This window comes from Cnephaeus nilssonii, assembly GCF_951640355.1.
Source record: "Cnephaeus nilssonii genome assembly, chromosome: 19".
Classification (NCBI taxonomy): domain Eukaryota; kingdom Metazoa; phylum Chordata; class Mammalia; order Chiroptera; family Vespertilionidae; genus Cnephaeus; species Cnephaeus nilssonii.
The window spans coordinates 32,290,841-32,311,471 of NC_137090.1; the positions used below are offsets into that span (position 1 = coordinate 32,290,841).

The 20,631-nt window shown below is 47.1% G+C and overlaps 2 protein-coding genes across 5 annotated transcripts; both read right to left on the minus strand.

Annotated features, from left to right (window-relative positions):
• Nucleotides 1-628: 628 nt before the first annotated feature.
• Nucleotides 629-4,266, minus strand: ALDOC (aldolase, fructose-bisphosphate C). The gene is made up of 9 exons (XM_079798093.1): nt 4,131-4,266; nt 2,920-3,041; nt 2,631-2,842; nt 2,434-2,488; nt 2,179-2,339; nt 1,989-2,072; nt 1,572-1,746; nt 1,241-1,440; nt 629-1,103 (listed from the first exon to the last, which is right to left on the minus strand). Exons 2-9 carry the CDS (start codon nt 3,029-3,031, stop codon nt 1,008-1,010), a joined length of 1,095 nt encoding a protein of 364 aa, XP_079654219.1. The 5' UTR covers nt 3,032-3,041; nt 4,131-4,266; the 3' UTR covers nt 629-1,007.
• A 675-nt stretch (nt 4,267-4,941) lies between these two features.
• On the minus strand, nt 4,942-20,631 carry SPAG5 (sperm associated antigen 5). Of its 4 annotated transcripts, none has more exons than XM_079798090.1 (24): nt 20,479-20,631; nt 20,165-20,290; nt 17,431-18,524; nt 17,141-17,324; nt 13,472-13,546; nt 12,935-13,024; nt 12,711-12,845; nt 12,379-12,498; nt 12,165-12,257; nt 11,949-12,062; nt 11,512-11,605; nt 11,210-11,357; nt 11,028-11,130; nt 10,709-10,842; nt 10,377-10,515; nt 7,202-7,313; nt 6,955-7,041; nt 6,574-6,709; nt 6,360-6,471; nt 5,891-5,971; nt 5,571-5,726; nt 5,416-5,490; nt 5,205-5,285; nt 4,942-5,078 (listed from the first exon to the last, which is right to left on the minus strand). In XM_079798090.1, exons 1-24 carry the CDS (start codon nt 20,521-20,523, stop codon nt 5,007-5,009), a joined length of 3,606 nt encoding a protein of 1,201 aa, XP_079654216.1. In that variant the 5' UTR covers nt 20,524-20,631; the 3' UTR covers nt 4,942-5,006. The 4 variants fall into 4 exon arrangements, with proteins under 4 accessions (XP_079654216.1, XP_079654218.1, XP_079654217.1 ...); XM_079798092.1 differs by having other exon boundaries at nt 6,574-6,643; nt 12,935-13,027; XM_079798091.1 differs by having other exon boundaries at nt 6,574-6,694; nt 12,935-13,027.

Here is a 20,631-nt window from a genome sequence, read left to right on the forward strand (position 1 = left end):
ACCCCCACATCCCAGCCAAGTGGTCAAAGTGCATCATGAGAACTCACAGGTCTGCCCTTGCCCAGACCCTCAAATTGGTCCCCTCTGTGCCCCCATCTATCCCAAAGGGGAGTGGACAATAGCCGTTGGCAACCTCCTAGATACCATTCTGTCTGGCATTCCCAAACCTTGGGGTTTTCCCTTGTTGGGCAGGAGCCCAGGTGCTCCTCCTCCAGTGGCTCCCCCTAGCAAAATGTGTCAAGCCCTGGCAGGGCTCAACACAGCTGAGAAGTGAGAGACTCCCATCGCTTCCTGTTCCAGTTTGGGGCCTTGCACAAAAGCTGCCTTGAGGAATTGCTCAGGTCCTGCTATAGCTGTAGCCTAGTGCTTCTGATATGGAAGTTCCTGAAAGACTTGCAGCCCTCCATACTGCCGAGCTCTAGCCTTGGAGAGCACCAGGCAAGAGCCTGAGATGGGAATGGTGGCTGGGTGTGCCTCTCCCCCATAAACTTAAAATCCAGTGAATCAAAACCCATCCTCTCCACCTCCACAGTCAGAGGGCCCACAGACCGAGTCAGCAGAGATCAGAAACTGAGAGGTGGGGATGTGATGTGTAAAACAGACAGACAAAGTAGCATGTTATGCTATCATTTATTTGCTATGTGGGATGTACCCAAAGCATAAGTCAGGTCTGGTGTCCTACCCTCTGATCCCAGGAGAAGGGGCAGGCAAGGAGAGCCCAAGGAGAAGCTACTCCATCAAGGGGAGGAGTAGCTGGCAAAGGTAAGGGGAGACCTGGGCATCCTGCTTTGACTTCCAGCAAGCTCTCCTACCCTCAGCCATGAGGGGCTCCCTATCTTCCCATCTAATGGTCCCAGGTGCAGCAATGGGAGAGGGAAGGGGAGGAGAAAAAAAGGAAGATGACTCAGTGCTGGATGGAGGCATCTTTGTTCTGCAAAGCTATTTGGCCCTGGCTATAACTACAGGCAAAATTGGGTGGCCGGGCCGAGCGCTGTGGAAGGGAGTACTCAGTAGGCATGGTTTGCAATGTAGAGGGACTGGGCTGCCGCTCCTCCATCGTCTCCAGTGCCTTCATACTTGCCCTGGGCTGCAAGCCCATTCACCTGCAAAAGTGAGAGGAGGTAAGGAGTAAGCTGACTGAGCCAGCCCACAGGTGCCAAAGGCTGTAGTCTCTGGGTGCTACCCCCTGCCTGGCTACACACCACTACCCCCAAACCAACCACCACCCCTAGCTCCCCACCTCAGCCCGCTTGATGAACTCCTCAGTGGCAGCCCCGGCATTGTCCCGTTGCCCTCGCCAGGCATTGAGTGCAGAGGCCTGCAGGGCACGCCCATAGGAGAAGGTGAGGGCCCAGGGCCGCGGAAGCGGGCAGCGGTTGATAGCATTGAGGTTGAGCGAGGCCTCCTCTTCACTCTGACCCCCAGACAGGAAGGTCACTCCTAGAGAGAAAAAGAGAAGACAAACTGATTAGTCACTCCCTGTTTTTCCAGGGTAAGGGACCCCTGAAGGCCACAAGAAGAACCTGAGGATCGGTCTAAGGATAGGAGTCAGTTAGGAAGCAGGGTGGTACCTGGGACAGCTGGAGGCACAGTGCGGCGCAGGGCAGTGACAGTTGCCATGGCAACCTCCTCTGGGCTATACTTGATAGGACAGGCATGGCCAGGGGTCACCATGTTGGGCTTCAGCAGGGTCCCTTCCAGGTACACATGATGGTCACTCAGAGCCTTATACACAGCAGCCAGGACCTAAGGATCAGAGGAGGTTTACTAAGGTCTGATCCCTGCCACTTAATTGCTCTATGCTCTCTGTCTAGAGGTGGGTGGGCATGACTGTGAGGGTCAGTACAGGCTCAGACTCACAGGTCTGTTCTAGGATTAAAAATATAAAAGTGCTTGGGGAAAGTGCCTGCATCTGAACCAGGAACTGAGAAAAAGCTCCCTGTCCGGCTGTCCCTGTGGTATGTGTCTGTGCCCAGGTGTGGACTCACCTTCTCAGTGACATACTGGCAACGTTTGAGGTCATGGTCTCCATCAGGCAGGATTTCAGGTTCCACAATAGGCACAATGCCATTCTGCAGGTAAGAGAAGAGTAACTTGGCAGGGATGGGATGGGAGAAAGTTGTCTCTCCACCAGGCATAGGGCACCCATCTGAACCCCTCACACATGCATACACACACCTGCTGGCAGATGCTGGCATAGCGGGCCAGCACATTGGCATTCTCCAGAATGGCAAGTGCTGAGGGCGTGCGTTCACTGATTTTCAGCACACAGCGCCACTTGGCAAAGTCGGCGCCATCCTTCTTATATTGGGCACAGCGTTCTGAGAGCCCATCCAGCCCTGTGGGCATAGTGCTGGTCTCATCACTCTGCCCCTTTTTGCCAACATCAATCACCCACCAACCCTGTGGTCCTAAAGCCCACCCATCCTGTACCTTGAGTGGTAGTTTCTCCATCAGTCCCGGCTAGAGGCACTACACCTTTGTCAACCTGAAGGGAAAACAAAGGCAGAAGGCTGAACCCAGGCAGGATTCCCCTTGATACCCTTCACATACACACACACACACACACACACACACACACACACACACATCTATTTCCATGCTCAATCCCCCAGGGCTAGTGGCTGAACCTTGATGCCAACGACGATGCCCTTATCCTGGATGGTACGGACGAAGGGGACGCCATTATCATCTTTCTGGTAAAGTGTCTCATGAAAGAAGATGACACCTCCAATGCACTTCTTCACTCGGTCATCGGCGCTGAACAGGACCTGGCGGTACAAACGGCGGTTCTCCTCTGTGTTCTCCACCCCGATCTGGCTCAGCCGCTTAGCCATGCTGCCTGGGGCCAAACAGAGAGGGGTGACAAGGTCATTCCCTGGCCACCTCTACCCTAACCAACCACAGGCCCCCACCTACCTACAGACTCATCTGCAGCCAGGATGCCTTTGCCTGGGGCCACAATCCGGAGGGCAATGTCAGACAATTCCTTTTTCTGCTCAGCAGAAAGGGCTGGATATGAATGGGGCATGGTGACAGCTCTGTGGAAAGGAGACAAGATATAAAAGCTGGACCCCACCCACTATCTCCTCTGCTTCCTTTCCTGGCCATATGGGCCAAATGGCCCTCCCCACCGCTCCCCAGTAAGCACGGGGCTGGGAACAGAGTAGCAGTCCTTGGCATGGGTCCTGGGCATCAAAGTGGCACCAATTTATCTGACAGCTAACAGGCTTAGGGACCCAGTTCCCACATCTCCTTTTGTCTCTGATGGGCACCCTTCCCAGCCCAAGAGAAAGATGCAGGGTGGGGGTGGGGAGTTAAATAGCCCTCAAGCTACAGGTCTTCTTATGAAACTACTGCCCAAATGAAAATGCCAGTCCTTCTTTTGTTGAATTTGGCCCCTTCTTCAGGTAGGTATAAGCCCTGACGTTTCCAACTTCCCTTTTCTCATCCTCAGCAGGGCCCTAGGGAAAGTGCACTTACTTCCAAGCCGTCACAATGAGGCAAAAGGACACATCACCCTTCTTTCCCGGGCTTGTGGAGGAAAAGGTTGGGAGGAGGGGGGCAGGTAGGGAGTGGGAATGGCAGGCTTCTCTAACCAGTTTTCCATACCCCAAACCTGATGTCTCTGCAGTTAGGAGATGGGAGCAGAGGGTTGAGATGGAAAGGAATGAGTAATGAGGCTGAGAAAGGGAGGGAGAGATGCAGGAGGAGAAGGCAGGAGATTTGTTGGGTGGTGATAGTGAGGCAGGCTAACTAGTTAGGAGGAAGGACCTAGATCCGAGGAACAGAGAAAGCAAAAGAACTGTAGAGGGAACTTAGCCGAGGAGAGGGAGCAGATGAGATTAAAATGGTCTTGGTGGAAGAGGCTGACCCCAAGAAAAAACCCCAGTAGGCAGAAGAAGATTTGGGACTGGAAAAGCTGAGGTTCCAGCATGAGCGCTGAGAGGAAGGGGTGTTGTGGGAGGTCTGAATTACAGGGTTTAGAGTGGACAGAAAAGGAGAGAGATGGAAGGAGAGAGTTGAGATGGCACATCCAAGGGCACAGGGAGCAAGGCAAAGATGGAAGGGGAAGAGTCAGGAAGAGGAAGCTGAGACGCTGAGCAGTTCCCACCTCACCCGGGCCTCACCTGTGAGCAGCGAGTTAAGTGGCGGCAGCACAGAACAGCCTGGGTTCAGGTCTGAAACAGCTGTGGCTTCAGCCCTGGCTCCTGTAAATGAGGCTGAGGATGCCGCAGAGCTACGTGACTCCCCGGGAGGCGGGGCCATCACCTCCCCACCCGGGCCACGCCCCTCACTAGGACTGGTGTCCTGGCAAGGCCACGCCCACCGAGGCGGGGCAACGAGGTGGAGTGACTACCCTGCCAAGAACTGGAGGCTGTTGTGGACTGTCCCCCTCCCACCTCGTGGAGCCCTGCCACCAGGGCCCCAGAGGCAGGAAATGGCCTTGCCCTCATTTCTGTCACAATTGCCTTTACCATGTGCTGGGCACTGTACTGGATGTTGGGGACTAAGCCTGGTCTAATGAAGGAGAGTCACTTAAACAGTCACAACAGGTAGCAGGGCAGAGGCACCAACAAAGTGTGGGAGTCCAGGGCAGAGTTTCTCTGTCCTCACCCCCTTATTCACCAGGGCCTACTGGAGAATGAAGCCTTGTCTATCCCCACCCCCTAAAAGCTGTGAGCCAGGGAACAAGCAGTCCAGTCAGTGCCCAGCATATTTAGGGAAGCCAGAGAAGGGAGGAGGGGCAGCCGATTTTGGCCCGGGATGCAGCAGAAGGGGTGAGTGGAGGATGCCCAGGCAGGAGTACCAAGCTGCTTCTCCCCTGACTTTATCCACCCACTCTCACCCAAGAAACAAGATTCAGTGAGCTTGCAGGAATACATTAAATACACTTTATTTAAATAGCATTAAACCTAACTGGCTCTATGCCAATTGGTCCTGGTGTTGGGGTAGGGGAATACTGCAGGTAAAGAGAAGTAAAACAGACTCCAGCTTTTAGTTTCTTAGCTCAGAAATTCCAGCAATTCCTGTAGCTCCTTGCAACCCCTCACAACCTCTGGGATGGACAGCAGAGTCTGTGAAGAGACAGAAAAGGCAGTTCAGAGTCATAGCCCCAGGAAGCACCCACTGAGTTAGAGGGGAGAAAACAAAAGCCACAGAGAAGCCTGCAACATTGCATTAGTTCAACTCCCTCCCTCTACCTCATAAATACGCTGAACAATGTCATCTAGTTTCTTTAACTCCTTGTCAGAGCGCCGAAGATTCTCCTCCAGAATGTTTCTCTGGAAAGCAAATAAGTTGCATAAGTCCTATGCTTAAAAGAACAGCATAGCTAGTGGGGCAAGGAAAATATGGCAGGGCTCTTGCTAGGTGTAGTGAGAAATAGACCCCCAATGGCATGGGAATTCTTACATGGCTCTGGAACTTGACCATGAGTTTTTCCTTCTCATTTTTCATCTCCAGGAACATCACCCTCAGTTTGTCCACCTATAGAAATGGCCACATCAGTAGGGGCACAGCCTAGGGTTTCCACCAGCTGCCCAGCTCCTCTGTTAACTCTAAGTCACCTCCTGGGAGAGCCACACTTTCTCCTGGATCCAGTTAGTGGCCATGGGCTGACAGTTGGGGTCCAGCTGGCCTGCCAGGGTCTCTTGGAGCACCTTAGTCTCTGTCTCCGCACGCCGAAGTGAGCGGGTAAGCTGGGTCACCTCCTCTCTAAGGCTCTGGGGATGAGAATGGAGAGGTATACAGTAGCCCTCAAAGGTCCTCTCCATCATTCCTATCCCATGCTGTGAAGAAGGTAGACCAGGGGATCCAATTCCCACATTTGGGATCCTGGCTACCAGTGGCACAGAAGGCAGAGGGCCGGGCATCATGATGAACGTACTATGAGCTCGCCACTCTTGTCTATCTGCTCTAAAATCTTCTCGTTCTGCTGCTGTATCACTTCCTGGAGCTCCTTTTCATTCTGTGAAGGGAAGGGAGGTAAGAAGGCGCTGAGAGAGCTGGCTTCTTTGTAGCCCTTGCCAGGAGATGGGATTTAGTGCCTGAGCCATGCTCAGCCCAGGTTGCTACCAATTGATAACACTTTTCTTCCTCTAGGGCTGAGTCAGCCAAGGCACATCTCAGTGTTGAGAGAGCTCTGCTAGAGTTCCTGACTTCTAGGTCGGCCTAGGAGATGGGTCAGCCCATAGCTAATTCCCAAACATGTGAAATGTCTGACCCCAGGAAGGGCAAAACTAGGGCAGTAGTTGGAAAATCCCCACCACCCAGATTCCCAGAGAGACAGTGGTTCCCAGTGGACCAGTACAGCTGCCCCAGTTCTTCATCGCCCCACTTCTAAGCCCCTCCTTCACCTTGTAGCGCAAGCACAAGGCCTGGTTCAGCTTCTCTATATCCGCTTCCTTTGCCTTCTGGGCTTCCTGATGCTGTTCTTCTTGGGCCTGTAGCCTAGCCTGTAGATCACAACTAGGGGAGAGAAGAATTCAGTATTATTCCTGTCCTCTTGAGGGCTAGCTGGGTTTTGATGTAAGGGGCTGACCTCTCTCACCAAGACTGCACTCCACTCACATCTTTCGCTGCAGAGTCCTGACAGCTTCTTCTTTAGACTCTTGCAGCAGGGAACACAGGCTCTGAAGCTCTAGAATCATAGTATTCATTTCTTCCAGGCTCTTCTCCATGCCTGGGATCTCTGGAAGAGAAAGTCCTAGATAGAGGTAGAGCCCTTTAGCGCTGAAAGGAAGGAATGTGTAGCCATTATTTCCGCAACTCTCATCCATGTTCCCCACCCATAGGATTTGGTGTCCAGAACATCACAGGTCCCAAAAGACAGAAATAAAATGAGCCCAAGTAGAATTGAGGTTTTTAGAGCAAAGCACTTTTCACTGCTTTAGTCTTTATCATCACTACTTGATCTAGAAATGAGGCAGGATCCCTGGAGCCCGTCCTAACCTGTAGGCTGAGGGGAAACCATTGATGCAACTCGGGTGAAAGCACTCTTGTCACTTCCAAGCAAGGCCACAGGAGCTGATTCTGGCTCTAAAACAAAAAACAACCATGGTATAGGGCCCCTCTGGTGATCCAGTCAAGAATCTGCCACAGTAGAAGCCAGGGAGAGGTCTGTTGGTGGGCATCTTTAACAGCTGAAGATATCAGCAGGGTCATAATTTTCCCACCCCTAAATTCCAGGGCCTTTAACCTTTGTTTGCCATTGCTGTCAAGATGCTTCCCAAGAAGGTGCTGTCGGTGGACGGAGGGTGTTCCTGGGCAGAAGCACAGGCTGTGCTTTTCAGGAGGGTCTCTGGCTCAGCCTAAGGGCAAATTACAACAAAACATCAGCTGCTTTTCAGGGTAGTGATTTCCCTGGACCACAGCCTCACACATTCACTTACATACTGTCTATGGTTAGCCAGTTTAGCCCTGAAATAAGGAAGGAACAGAGAGACCATGTGACCTTCTCTGAACACCTCTCTCAAATCCCACATAGAACTGCATTCAAAGAGGGAAACAAAAGGCTCTTGGACAATTCCATCCTCGGAGACTTAAGCTTCTAGAAGGGTTTCTGGGAAAGATCAGCAATTACAGGGGGGTTGAACTACAAAGGCAAAGTTAAGTAGTTAAGGCAGAGACCACATGGCTGGCAAAGCTTAAAATATTTATTACATTTCACTTTATAGGAAAAGTTTGCCATCTCCAGTTCTGGAGAGTGTCACCATCTTTCCAACCATCTAGACATCATCATCCACTCTTCCACCTTACTCCTACATCAAATTGGTCACAAGGTTCTATTACTTCTACTTCCTAAATAAGTATTGGATTCATCCAAACCACCCCTCCTCTCTACCCTGTCTATATCTGCCATTAGTTCAATCCTTCAAATCTGGCATCCTGCCTACTTTTGCAGCCTTGTCTCCTTGTCATTCTCACCCCAAAAACTCCTATACTCCAATTATAAAAAGCTACTTCCAAGTCCCCAAACTGGCCACATTCCATGCGAGTAGTGCCTTGCCTTGTTTACCTGCAGTCCCAGCACCTCACCCAAATCTTGTTACAAGGTAGACACCACAAAAAAGTATGCATAGTGCCTCTATGACTTTCATATACTGTTCCCTCTGCCTGGTGGGCCTTCCTATATACACACCCTTGACAAACTTCTAAGCCTTAACTGCCCAAGGGTCACCTGCTTTGAGAAGACATCCTAACTCTCAGAGTTAGAACTAATGCTCCTTTCTCTGTGCTCCCACAGTGATCATCCATGCAGACCTCTATCATGATCACTGCCTGTCTTCCCTGCAAGACTATGGATTCTTTTGCATTTCCTGCATTCAGTACACAGTAGGGAAGAGGGTCAGATCATAAGCACCTTCAGAGTTCAAGATTTTGGTTGTACCTTTAGCTGCTGAATAAGCTAATTAGCTCTTATTCTGAAAGATGTTAACTATTTATAGTTTAGAGTACACTGCAGGGAAGCCAAAGAAGCAAGACTAAATTTCTGCTTTCTTTAAACACAATCTAGTTGAAGAGACCAGACATCCAAGGAAAATTAATACAAGTGCAAGAGATCACTGAGTCTATGTGAAGTGGGAACATTTCAAAGAAGAAGGTGAACTAGAGCAGCGGTCACCAACCTTTCGGACCTCACGGACCACCAGTGGTCTGCGGACCACCGGTTGGTGACCGCTGAACTAGAGAGTATTTTAATCGGAATGTAAAAGGTATTTCCAGTTTGAAGACAGAGAAGATGAATATGATAACAGCCTAAGTCTAGGTGTGAATGGAGATGGGACATGTGTGTAGTGTACAGGATGTCTAGGCTAATTCGAATAAAAGGTTCATAACAGGGAGGTAGGAGACACATAAATAAAAGTTTGAGTGACAGGTCTAAGAGGTCCTATAGCCAAATGAAAGTCACTGAAAGCCACAGAGATGGAACAAGAGTAGTGTTTTAGGAAAATCATTCTATACAATAAAGATACAACTGGAAAATCTCAGTAAGCTAGGAATAGAGGGGAACTTCCTCAACTTGATAAAGAATATCTACATGCCCTAGCCCATTTGGCTCAGTGGATAGAGTGTTAGCCTGCAGACTGAAGGGTCCCAGATTCTGGTCAAGGACACATGCCTGATTTGTGGGCTCAATCCCCAGTAGGGGGCATGCAGGAGGCAGGCAACCAATGATTCTCTCTCATCATTGATGTTTCTATCTCTCTCTCCCTCTCCCTTCTTCTCTGAAATAAATATATACACTGAGTGGCCAGATTATTATGATCTCTGAAGACATAATAATCTGGCCACTCAGTGTACTTCTCTTGAGTACCTCATTTGTTTGATATCAAAGATACTATAAATTGTGCACCTGATCAGTTTTCCCCTTTGCACTGGCTGATAGAAAGCTCAGGGCAAGTAGGTGGTTGATCTCCAGCAAAAGTCTAGAATACTTTTGGTACCTATTTGAGACACAAATACACTGAGTGGCCAGATTATTATGCGTACAGAGATCATAATAATCTGGCCACTCAAGTGTGTGTGTGTGTGTGTATATGTATGTATATATATTAGAGGCCCGGTGCATGAATTCATGCATGGTGGGGTCCGGCCAGCCTGGCCAGGGGAAGGGGACATGGGCGGTTGGCCGGCCTGCCTGCTGATCAAACTCCTGGTTGAGGGGACAATTTGCATATTAGCCTTTTATTATATAGGATATACACTGAGTGGCCAGATTATTATGCGTTCAGAGATCATAATAATCTGGCCACTCAGTGTACACACACACACACACACACACACACATATATATATATATATGAATATCTAAAGCTCAGCCGGTGAAGCTCAGTGGTTGAGCATTGACCCATGAACCAAGAAGTCACCAGCTCAATTCCTGGTCAGGGCACATGCTCGGGTTGCAGGTTTGATCCCCAGTAGGGGGCGTGCAGGAGGCAGCCAATCTATGTTTCTCTCACATCAATGTTTCTATCTCTCTATCTCTCTCCCTTCCTCTCTCTCTCAAAACAATAAAAACATTTAAAAAAAACAACTATCTACACAAAACCTACAGCTAGCATCATACTTAACCTTTTGCACTCGGATGTCGAGTGTGACTGGACACAGTTAGCATTAGAATAAAGGAATTGAGAAAAAAGCAAGCAAGTGCAAAGGGTTAATGGTAAGAAACTCGAAGCTTTCCCTTTAAGATCAGGTACAAAGCAAGGATGTCCCCTCTCCCTCCTTTTCAACATCGTAGAGAAAGTTCTAACTAATGCAATAAGACAAGAAAAGGAAACAAGAGCTATGCAGACTGGGAAAGAAGAAATGAAACCATCTTTATTCAAAGATATGATTGGAAGGGAAGAGAAGGAACCCCCAGATGCTACCTTGTCCTTTAGTTTTGTGTGTAGGAAGCAAGTCAGGCTCTGTAGTTGCTCAGTCAGCACCCTTAGCTCTTGGGAATACTGGCGTGTCTTCTCCAGGTCTTTCTCCTGGATCTCTGCTACGGTGCTAGCCAGTTTAGCCCTGAAATAAGGAAGGAACAGAGAGACCATGTGACCTTCTCTGAACACCTCTCCCAAATCCCACATAGAACTGCATTCAAAGAGGGAAACAAAAGGCTCTTGGACAATTCCATCCTCGGAGACTTAAGCTTCTAGAAGGGTTTCTGGGAAAGATCAGCAATTACAGGAAAAGCACAAAAAGGTAGAGATCTTACTTCAGGTTCTCCACAGTGTCCTTGAGGTCCTCACACTGCAGGCTGCGCTCCCGGAGCACTTCCAGTGTGCTTTTCAACTGACACTCAACCTGGCCCAGCTCCAAATGAGCTACCTGGTTCTCCTGGTCTGCAAACTGGCGAGATGGGAGAAGGAAGAAAGGAAAGAAGAAAGAGAAGGGAGAAAATGAATCTAAGTGGGACTTATTAGAGCCCTTGGGACAAAGGCATTTTCTAGTCTCCAGTCTCAAACCTCACCTCAATACCATCAGGTAAGAGTCATACTCCTGCCAGCTCCCCTGCCCCAAGCCATATTCCTTACCTCCAGAGTCTCCTTCAGGTCCTGCACCTCCTTAGCCAGGACAGCATGTTGTTGCTGCAGCTCTGCTTGTATGTGTTTTAGTGTCATCTCTTCCTTTTGCCATCTGCCAGAGACCTTATGTTAGATCCCACTGGCCCTATATCCTGGGCACCTACTGCCACAATAACCTGATAGGAACTCACTGAGTAGCCTGCTTCTCATTGCTCTGTGTAAGCTGGCAGAGCAACTCATCCTTCATGGCCAGGTCCTGGGTACAGTGGGCATGCTGACTCTGTAGCTCTTGTAGCTGACTCTGCATGCTGGCCAGAATCTGTAGCTGATCTCGGAGATCTAAACCAAAAGTATCCTAATCACACCATGTGGTCACCAGGCCAGAACCTCCCCACACTTGTGCTCCAAACAAGTGCTCTAGAGCACTTTCTTGTTCTACTGCCACACCCCAAGCCTTAGCAGGGCACAACTGCTTGCATGCATGCACACATACCTGTTGCTAGGCGACTATTTTCCAACTCCAGTTGCTCTATTTGGCCTTTGCAGTCCTCTAACTGGGCAGAGACTTGTTCCAGCTCCCTGGAAACCTAGGAAGAAAAGATCGTTTTCCTCCCACAGTTCTTCCAGAATTGAGTCCCAGGACTTGGTCCAGCTTCTCTTTCTGGACAGAACAGCAAACCATCTTGCTCCTGGGCAGCAACCCTGCAGCAAATAAGGCTGATCCTCAGGAAAAAATAGAAACAGGAGAAAAGTTGTTGAAGAAGATGCTGAAGGACAAAGGAAATTACTAGACCCAAGGCCATCTTACAGGGAAGGAACCAAACCCACAGGGTAGAAAGCCCAGTGCAGGGTAAGAGGCTACTCATTAGAAAGGCCTTCTGTGGAGAAGGAGGAAACCAGGCCTAAGCAGTCCCCACTCCTGGTTTGTACCTGCTGCTTTTCCTCAACTGCAGCATCACGTTCCTGTAGGTTCTGCCGGCTCTTGGCTGTGAGTTTCTCTGTGAGTTCTCGAGACCGGCTCAGCAAAGCTGTCCATGTTATATACTACCAGGGGAAGCAAGCAGGTCAGTCAAGCACTCTTGAGGCAAGGTTCCTAACAGGGTTGGCTGTGAATAAAGGAGCGGTATGATGGTCCCAAATACTCACATCCTGTTGCATGGACATCCAGTCCTGTTGCAAGACTGAGGTAAGACTTGCTGTCTCCTGAGCCATCTCTTCTTGCTCAGTATGAAGACCTACCTATACAAGAAGAAGTGCCTATGGAGGGGCTCCCTTCCTCTGGATACAACAAAGTGGGGGTAAATGACCATGCTCCCATGAATCAGCCTGGATCTCAATAAAGAAAGTGCACTCAAATTACCAGTTGGGTCTGGGTCTCCTTCAAGAGTCCTCTGAATTCCCCCATGGATGCCAGGTTCTGTTGCAACTGGCTGATGCGTTGACTGGCATGTGCACAGAAAGCCTCTAGCACCGACTCTGCCTGTTTAGGGAAGGGGTTGTGAGGATACGGTGGGCAGAGGAGGGAAACAGCACCAAAAGCCATGCTATCTGCCACATCAGTAGTTTAATTCATTATTCTCCAGGGCAGGCAATTCCCAGGCCCCTCATATCTGTCTCAAGTAAATTTGTGTTCCTGCAGGAACCCTGAGGAAAAAACCTTCCACAGCCAAGAACAAAGGCCTGACATCTTACCGCATCCTTGCCTCTGAGGGCCATTTCCTCTCCGTGCTTTGCCTCCTCCCTTTCTGTTTTGAGACTCTGGAGCCTTGCCCTCAATTTCTTCAACACATCAAAACAGCAGGAGACCAAGGTTTCTGTACGCCGAGACTACAAGATAAGAATCAGATGCTGTCTGGTTCCTTCTTTTGGCTTTCTGCCCCACCAGAGGCCTGGGCCTTCATCGTCATACTGCTTACCTCCTGACTCACAGTAGTTTTATCTTCTTCTAAGTGCAACAGAGACAGGTAAAGCAAGGATATCAGCTCTTTAGAGACCAGAACCCATGACTGCTGTAGAGGAAAAGATGGTTAGGCTAGATCAAATAAAGTCACTAAGCAGGAAAACCACTAACCCCAATTTCAAGCTCCAATAAGGAGGAGATGTTTTGTTTTGTTTTTAATATATATTTTGATTGCTTTCAAAGAGGAAGAGGGAGAGATAGATCGAAACATCAATGATGAGAGTGAATCATTGATCAGCTGCCTCCTGCATGCACCCACCGGGGATCGAGCCTGCAACCCAGGCATGTGCCCCTGACAGGATTCAAATCCGGGACCCTTCAGTCCGCAGGTTGATGCCCTACCCACTGAGCCAAACCAGCTAGGGCAAGAAGATGTTCTTAACAAAGGTTTGGAGACCTTCCTCCCTTCATACCATGGCTGATTACCACCATTGGCTCCATTCTTGATTTTCACAGGTGACCCAGTGGTGGGATAAGGTCAATCAACACTTACCATGATATTCCTGGTCTGCTGCAAAGTCTGTCCAATCTCTCGGTTTCCTTGAAGAAGCTCCAGTTTCTTATTTATCTAGGCAGAGAAACAGAGTTGTTCCTTTTTCATAGACAGCATGCACCACCAGTACCTCATTTCCCCTCCTACCCACTGAGATGCAGGAGCCTTTTCTATTAAAAATAGGAGCAAGGTCACAGTTTGATAAAGTCAAGTCAGAAAAATATCCAGATGTAGGTAAAAATTTCCTTTTTATAGTAATTTTTATTTCTAATTATAAAGATAGTGTCTTGTAAAATTTTGGAAATACAGAAGTGACTAAAATGGAAAAAGAAATCATTACATAATTTCACCACCTAGAGCAGTGATTTTTAACCAATAGTATAGCACCTATTTCAAGAGATTTAGATATATCTCCACACCAGAGATTTTGCTATAGGTATTTGCTATAACTGATGAGTATATTACTTCCCTTAGATGCCAGGGGGAGAAAAAAAGTTGTAGACTACTGATTTAGAAAGAAATGACAATATTCAGTAAATTCTAAGATGATTATCTCTTTACATTTTAACACCACTAAAATTGGGATGCATCTTAATATTAATAGTGTCAGATTTTATAAAAGACAAATGCTTCAGAAAAAACACAATTGAGATTACATATATATGTAAATAAATTTGGGGTCCTGCTTTATTTCATTTTATTACATTAATGTGATTTAGCCCTAAATTTATACTTACTCTCCTCATTGAAATAGCCAGAAACTGGGATATTTGCTTTAAGGGGACCTATCAAAGTGAAGTACCACCCATTTTTAATTTCTGCTGATATTTTACCTCATCTCAAAGCCTCTCAGAGGTTATCTGAACTCTGATTTCCTTTCTTTAAAAACCTTGAACTTACGTTAAACTTCATTTCCCATGTTATTAAAAACTCTTCATAAACATACTTTTAAATGACTAAAGAATATCCCATCTTATGGATATATACCATTATTTTTTATATTTTTTTCATTTTTTAAGTTACCATATTTATGCAGAATATTTTCCTTAGGATATATCCCTAAGAAGTGAAGTTACCAGTCAAAAAGTTTGAACTGCTTTGAGGGTCTTACTTGAATGTCTTTCAAAAAAAGCTGAGCCAACTTATATCCTACTGACAGCAGGGCAATGCTTACCAGCATTATCTATTTTATTCTTTGCTATTTTGTCAGAAGAAAATTGTTTCATTGTTTCATTTCTCTGATCATCAGTAATGATAACCTTCTCAAATATTTATTAACACGTTAAGCACCCAGCCTGTTTTATCTTCCGGACGGAAAGTACAGTGTCAGTCACCGGTGACTGACTGGGCGCTTAACGTGTTAGTCACTTTTATTTCCTTATTCTCTAAGTGTTCATTATCTTGGGACAGACAAAAATCTTAGTGTGCTATGTAGAGTAGACGCACATGATCTCAAAGGCAGCAGAGCTATGGAAAGACTTAAAAGTTCTGAGAGAAAAGTGAGGAGCATTCATTACTGCTGAAAGGCAGCCATCATCTGGGAAAAAAAGACTGCTGGAAGAGCAGTGCTGAGTCACGATGCTATAGCAGTCTGGACTTAAGGGGGCAGGTCTCTTGGAGTTCATCGCTCCTTTCCCCAGCAAAGCATCATCATTCTCTCCTGTGTCGTGCAGTAGGGCACGGAGTATCCCACGAGCCCCGGGCAAGGCGCACACACTGTTCAGAGCTGAGCAGTCAGGCAGGTGATAAGATTAGTGTGAAGGAGGAAGCCAAGCGGCAAGGACATGGCACTGTGATGGGGAATGGCTGAAGGTGCTGTCATTTCCCCCTCTGGTTCCGCTTCAGTGGCCTCCAAAGGGCTTTGGAAAGCTTCAGGGGAAGAGGTACAAGGCTGACACAGGGATAGGGAACCAGGTCAAAGACAAGAGGAAAGGATACAAAAATAAGGAAAAGCAGGAGAAAAACTGAGCAGCTAAAGAAATGATAAGCCTATGGTTTCCAGGATTTGGGCAAAAGGTGAAGTCCTTGAGGATATTTTCAACCCAGAGGAGATCTTTGGGCATTTGGAGAACATCTCTTTTTTTATTATTTTATTTTAGAGGACTTTTATTAAAGCTGGGGACAGTGAAACAAGAAAGGGCTGGGGAAATGAGCCTAGGCTGGTCTGCTTTGGCTCACTAAGAAGTCAGAGAAAAGGGGGTCTTGGGGACAAGTTCAGGGGGTTTGCCCAGGACAAGATGCCACTCCCACTGCCCATTGCTGCAATGGTTACAAGTCTCCTGGGGTCCCTTAGAGTTTAGGAGATGCAATCCTGTGGGGGAGGGGGAGGGGAAAGAGGAAGGGGAAGGGGAGGGGGAAGGGAAAGGGGAAGGGTTAGGGGAAGGCACAGGCATGCTCCTGGGAGGGAGAGCACACCTGGAGAACATCTCTTTTTAGCAGCAGCTACCTGTTAACCTCACCAGCCATAATACTGAGACTCTCAATTCCTTCCCCGGACACCATTCCCTTCCTTCCTCAGCCTGTGTTGTCACAGCTAGAGTCCTCTACAACACTGTTCTTTAAACTTTTTCTTCTCATATCTGTTATCATAATTTTGAAGAATGAGTGCCCTTAAGTTTAAATTGTTATAAAGGCTGTAATTTCCACCATATTATAAATATTGACAGTTTGAAATAAAACTATTAAATCACTCCTAAATATATCCAATGGTGTAAATACATACACCAGAATGATTTAATACCTATTTTAAACCTTTAAAAATACATGAACAAGCTCTTTTTAAGTCAGAAATTTTACATCATTCCTTTTTCTTCTTTGTGTATTTTTACTCCTCTCAGAATTTTATCCTATACTTTATCCTATAAAGTCTGTTATTAATCAATATATCTGCAACAACAAAAGTTCATCTAAATTTAAATTACTTTTAAATTCCTCTGACCATAAGCTTTTGTGAAAAAAATTTCCTTTAGATAAATATTCTTAACAGTTGTATACTAATCATTGTATTATAATTTTAATAAAATCACAAACATACCTAGTAAAAATTTTTTTTTAATCCTCACCCAAGGATATTTTTTTCCATTGATTTCTACAGAGTGAAAGGGAGGGAGAAGGGCGAAGAGAAAGAGAAACATAGATGTGAGAGACACATTGGTTGCCTCCTGCACGCACCCCTACCTGGGCTGGGGAACCCCGCAACCTGGCCATGTCCCCTGACCGGGAATTGAACTCTGACCTCCTGGTTCATGGGTTGACGCTCAACCACTGAGCAACACCGGCCACGCCACAAATATTTTCTATTATTCGATTGCTACCCCTTGACAATGTAAGGTTCAGTATAGGTAGTAAATATGGCCTTCTTTAGTTATGTTAAGTGGGCAAGGGCAATTGAGAAAGGAGAAATAGGAAAGCAAAAAAATTAGCAAAATACATTTGGAAGATGAAGATATAGACACGGGTTCTTTTAAAACTATTCTTGCTTGTATTCCCTTAGAAAGTCCTGATGAACCCCAGGGGTATAGTGAGTACCTAAAGCTTTAACGAATTTTCTAGATCCACAGCTTTTACATATTCTAAGACACCTCCTTTGCCCTCTGGCCGTTTATCAGTTTAAGTTCTGAGAAAGAGGGCCCACTGGGATCTTCCACACTTTGGAAGGAACCTTCTTACCCCACTGCGACAGATGTCAGTTATGTCAGTCTGTGTGCTACTATCACGAACTTCTGGGTGAGGGGTAGTCAGCTGGCTCTTCCAATTCCGCAGCGGGCGAGAGAGAACCTCCAGAATGAGAAGAGAGTTCATCAAGTTATCTTCCAGGTCGTGTCGAGATAAGGCAGTCAGATCTGGAGGGTGGCTGCAGCAGAAAGAGAACGTGAGGAGAAAAAATACAGGGGAAGGGATGGAAGTGGCAGATCCAGATTAATGAAGCCGAGGAGGCAGCAGGATATTGGGACACTTACTTCCCCCATAGGAGATGCTCCCTCTCAGACGTACTGTCCTTGGTGCCCTCCAGGCCTGTATGGGATGTGTTTGTACTCTTTTCCTGTGGTGGTGCTGGGGGAGTAAACCAAGTCCCCACCGAGCAAGTAGAGAAAGGGGCAGTGCCAGTTGCAGCATCGTGAAGCACAGAGGGAAGGGATAAGCTCTGGCGGAGATTTTCCAGCATGACTGAAGTATTTACACCTTTTTCCAGCCAGGCCAGTGGGGACATCCAAGGCCCTGTGTCAGAGATGGGAATCCTACCAGCATCTTCTCCTGCTGGGCCCGGGGCTGCCTGGGATTCCATTTCTCCTGGATTTGGGGTCAGGCATGTGGACAGAATATCTTGCATATTTGAGACAAGTGTTTGATCTCCCAGTTCAGCCTCCTCAGGGAGTGTGGAAAAGCTCATTTCTCTTTCCTCTATAGCTCTGGGCTCTACAATTTCCTGCCCTGAGTCCACAAGACTGACAGGGAAATCCGCTGGAAAGGCAGTTGAAGGGGGAAGACAGAGCATGGAGGAAGGCAAGATGGCATTACTTTCAGAAGACACTAAGTCCTCAGGCACAGCCTCAGTTTTACTGTCCCTCAGGCTTTCCTTGGAACAGTGTAGCTGTTGTTCAGAACAGGGATTTGGTGGATACACCAACAGATGGGCTGGAGGATCCTGAAATGTAAGTTTCTCAGGCATAGCAGGAACAACTTCTGAAAAGCTGTCTTTCATGCAGGGTTCCACCCCCTTTCTCAGCAGATCTCCTGGCCTCAAAGGCTCATCCAGAGAAAAACTGTTTGTCTCTGCTATGGTATTTAAATGGGCCTCAAGTGTAATGTCTTGCTGCTGCCCTCCTGCAGAGGATACAAGGACCATGGTTTCAACCACATTGTTTTCCACCGGGTCCACTGCTTCCTCAGATGTTTTGGGAGTAGAGTTGCTTTGGGGAATCAGATTTAGGGGCTGCTCATTTGATTCATGTTGACAAGCTTCTAGCCACTTTGAGGGATGGCTGAACTGTTCTGATGGGGAGTCTGTCATCTTAGCATTTTCAAAATCCATTGGAGATGAGTTGTTGCTGTCCTGACAAAGAAAACAAAAGGCAATCAATTCCGGTTCTCAACATATAGTGATAGGTGAAAGATACTGTCCAAATTTGGAAAAGAATAGGAGTTCTCATGACTTCTGCTTAGGTAAGATCTTGGCTAAGCCTTGCCTCTCACTACAGAGACCCAACAGCAGGGAAAGAAAAGCTAGGAAGCTATTTTGGATCCTTCCAAGTGAACCCACCTATAGTAAAAACAGGGCTGAGATAATTTATCTACATCAAAGTTGCCCCACTCCTCTTAAATTCTAACTCCAATTCACTTCTAAGGGGAACAGGTAAGAGGCGGTCCCTAGGCTCAAGCTCTGTTAGAATCTAGAGTTGGTCCAAGATTTTTCTCCTCCAACAGAGTTAGAGAGCACTTGGCCCACAGAGATCCATGGACCCTAGGGAGAAAGGGCAACATCAACCTAGTCTCCTTGACCACAAGAGCTGAAGGCATCCTGAATACATGGGTTGAATCCACTGAACAGTTGGGATTTGAAGGTCTCTAGTCTTTGTAGCAGAGGAGAATAAAGAGCAGAGAGACTTCCTCCTAGTGCCCTAATAAGGGACTAACAACCTCCCTACTGCTAGTTCACAAGGACCACTGCACCTTCTACCACTTGCAGGGTTGCTGCTCCTGAGACTCAATGAACAAGAAAAGGAAAATACACATGTACTTACTAGTAAGTGGATCTAGTAACCAGAGAAAGAACAAACCCTAAGATAATTAGAAAAGGTAGACCCCAACAAAACACAGCTGATGGAAGAAACAGATGACAATTTGAACTCAAAAGAAAAAAAGAGTATATGAAAAGATTCAAGTACAACGCATACACACACACACACACACACACACACACACACACACACCTTCTGGAAATAAATATTACTGTTAAACAGGAAATTTCAGTAAAATGAATTGAAAGAGGATGGTCAGAGTTGAGACTGGCATTACTGGCCTGGACAATCAAATGGAAGAAATACCTTAAAGCAAAGATAAAAATACCAAATAAATAAATAAATAAATAAATAAATCTTAGGGAAAAGCTACAAGAATTGGAATATAAACCCAATAGTAGTAAATTTAACATGTGAATAAAACAAATTCCAGAAGAAAAGAGAACACATGTCAACAAAAAGCACACAAATGTAAAAGTCATTGCATTAAATAGTAGGTATAGAACTAATCCATAAGTTACTATGGTATGCATGAATCATAATTCATTCACAAATGGTCATTTGTTTCCATTTTTGTTTTGCTTCTACAAACAATGCTAACATAAATATCTTTGTACATATAGTATTGCCTCTCTGTCAGCTGTCTGATCTCTGTGAGTCCATGTTAGAGGAAGACTACTAACAAAATGATAGTACTTTTCTCTAACTTGGTAAAGATTAAACGGGGGAGGAGGTGATAAAATCTAACAGCTAAATAGAGGTCCAAATTCTCAGTGGATTTTCTTTAACCACCCTAGAGCACCTCTCTGTTGGCCTGAATAGCTGTAAATAGATGTCACTAAGGTAGAAGACTTCATTATCGTTATTAATTACGTTCCAGCTCTGGCCCTCAGTTCCTCTGAGCTGTCGGCCTCGGCAGAGAGCCCAGTGGAGAAGCTGGCCAGGCGAATCTCACCTGCAGCCCCAGTTTGCACAGTGATGGGGTCAGCGAGGAGCATACCCCAGGCCCTTTCGCAGAGCTGGTGAGAGCTTCGGGCTGCAGGTTAAGTTCTCGGAGAGGAGTTCTCACAGGCGGTTCCCCCTAAGAAAGAAGGAGACAGTGTGAGGAAGCCTGGGCTCTCAGCCCGCTCCCCGTCCCTCCCCGCAAGGAGCTCAGGGCTCCTACCCAAGAGGCGCTGAAGCTCCAGGACCGACGGAACACTCCACACGCCCCCGCCCCCACCCCAAGCTGGACCCAGCTGTCTCCCTCCTTGAGGCTCTCCCGCTCACCGGTTGGGTCGATGGCGACAGGCTCAGTTTTTTCACCCGCCACATCTTCAACACAGAACACAGAACGATCACCTCGCAATCCCAGAGGTGACGGCTAGCTCACCCGTCGTCTTCATTTTAAAAGTGCTCCGCGCTTCCGGATTGGCTGCGAAG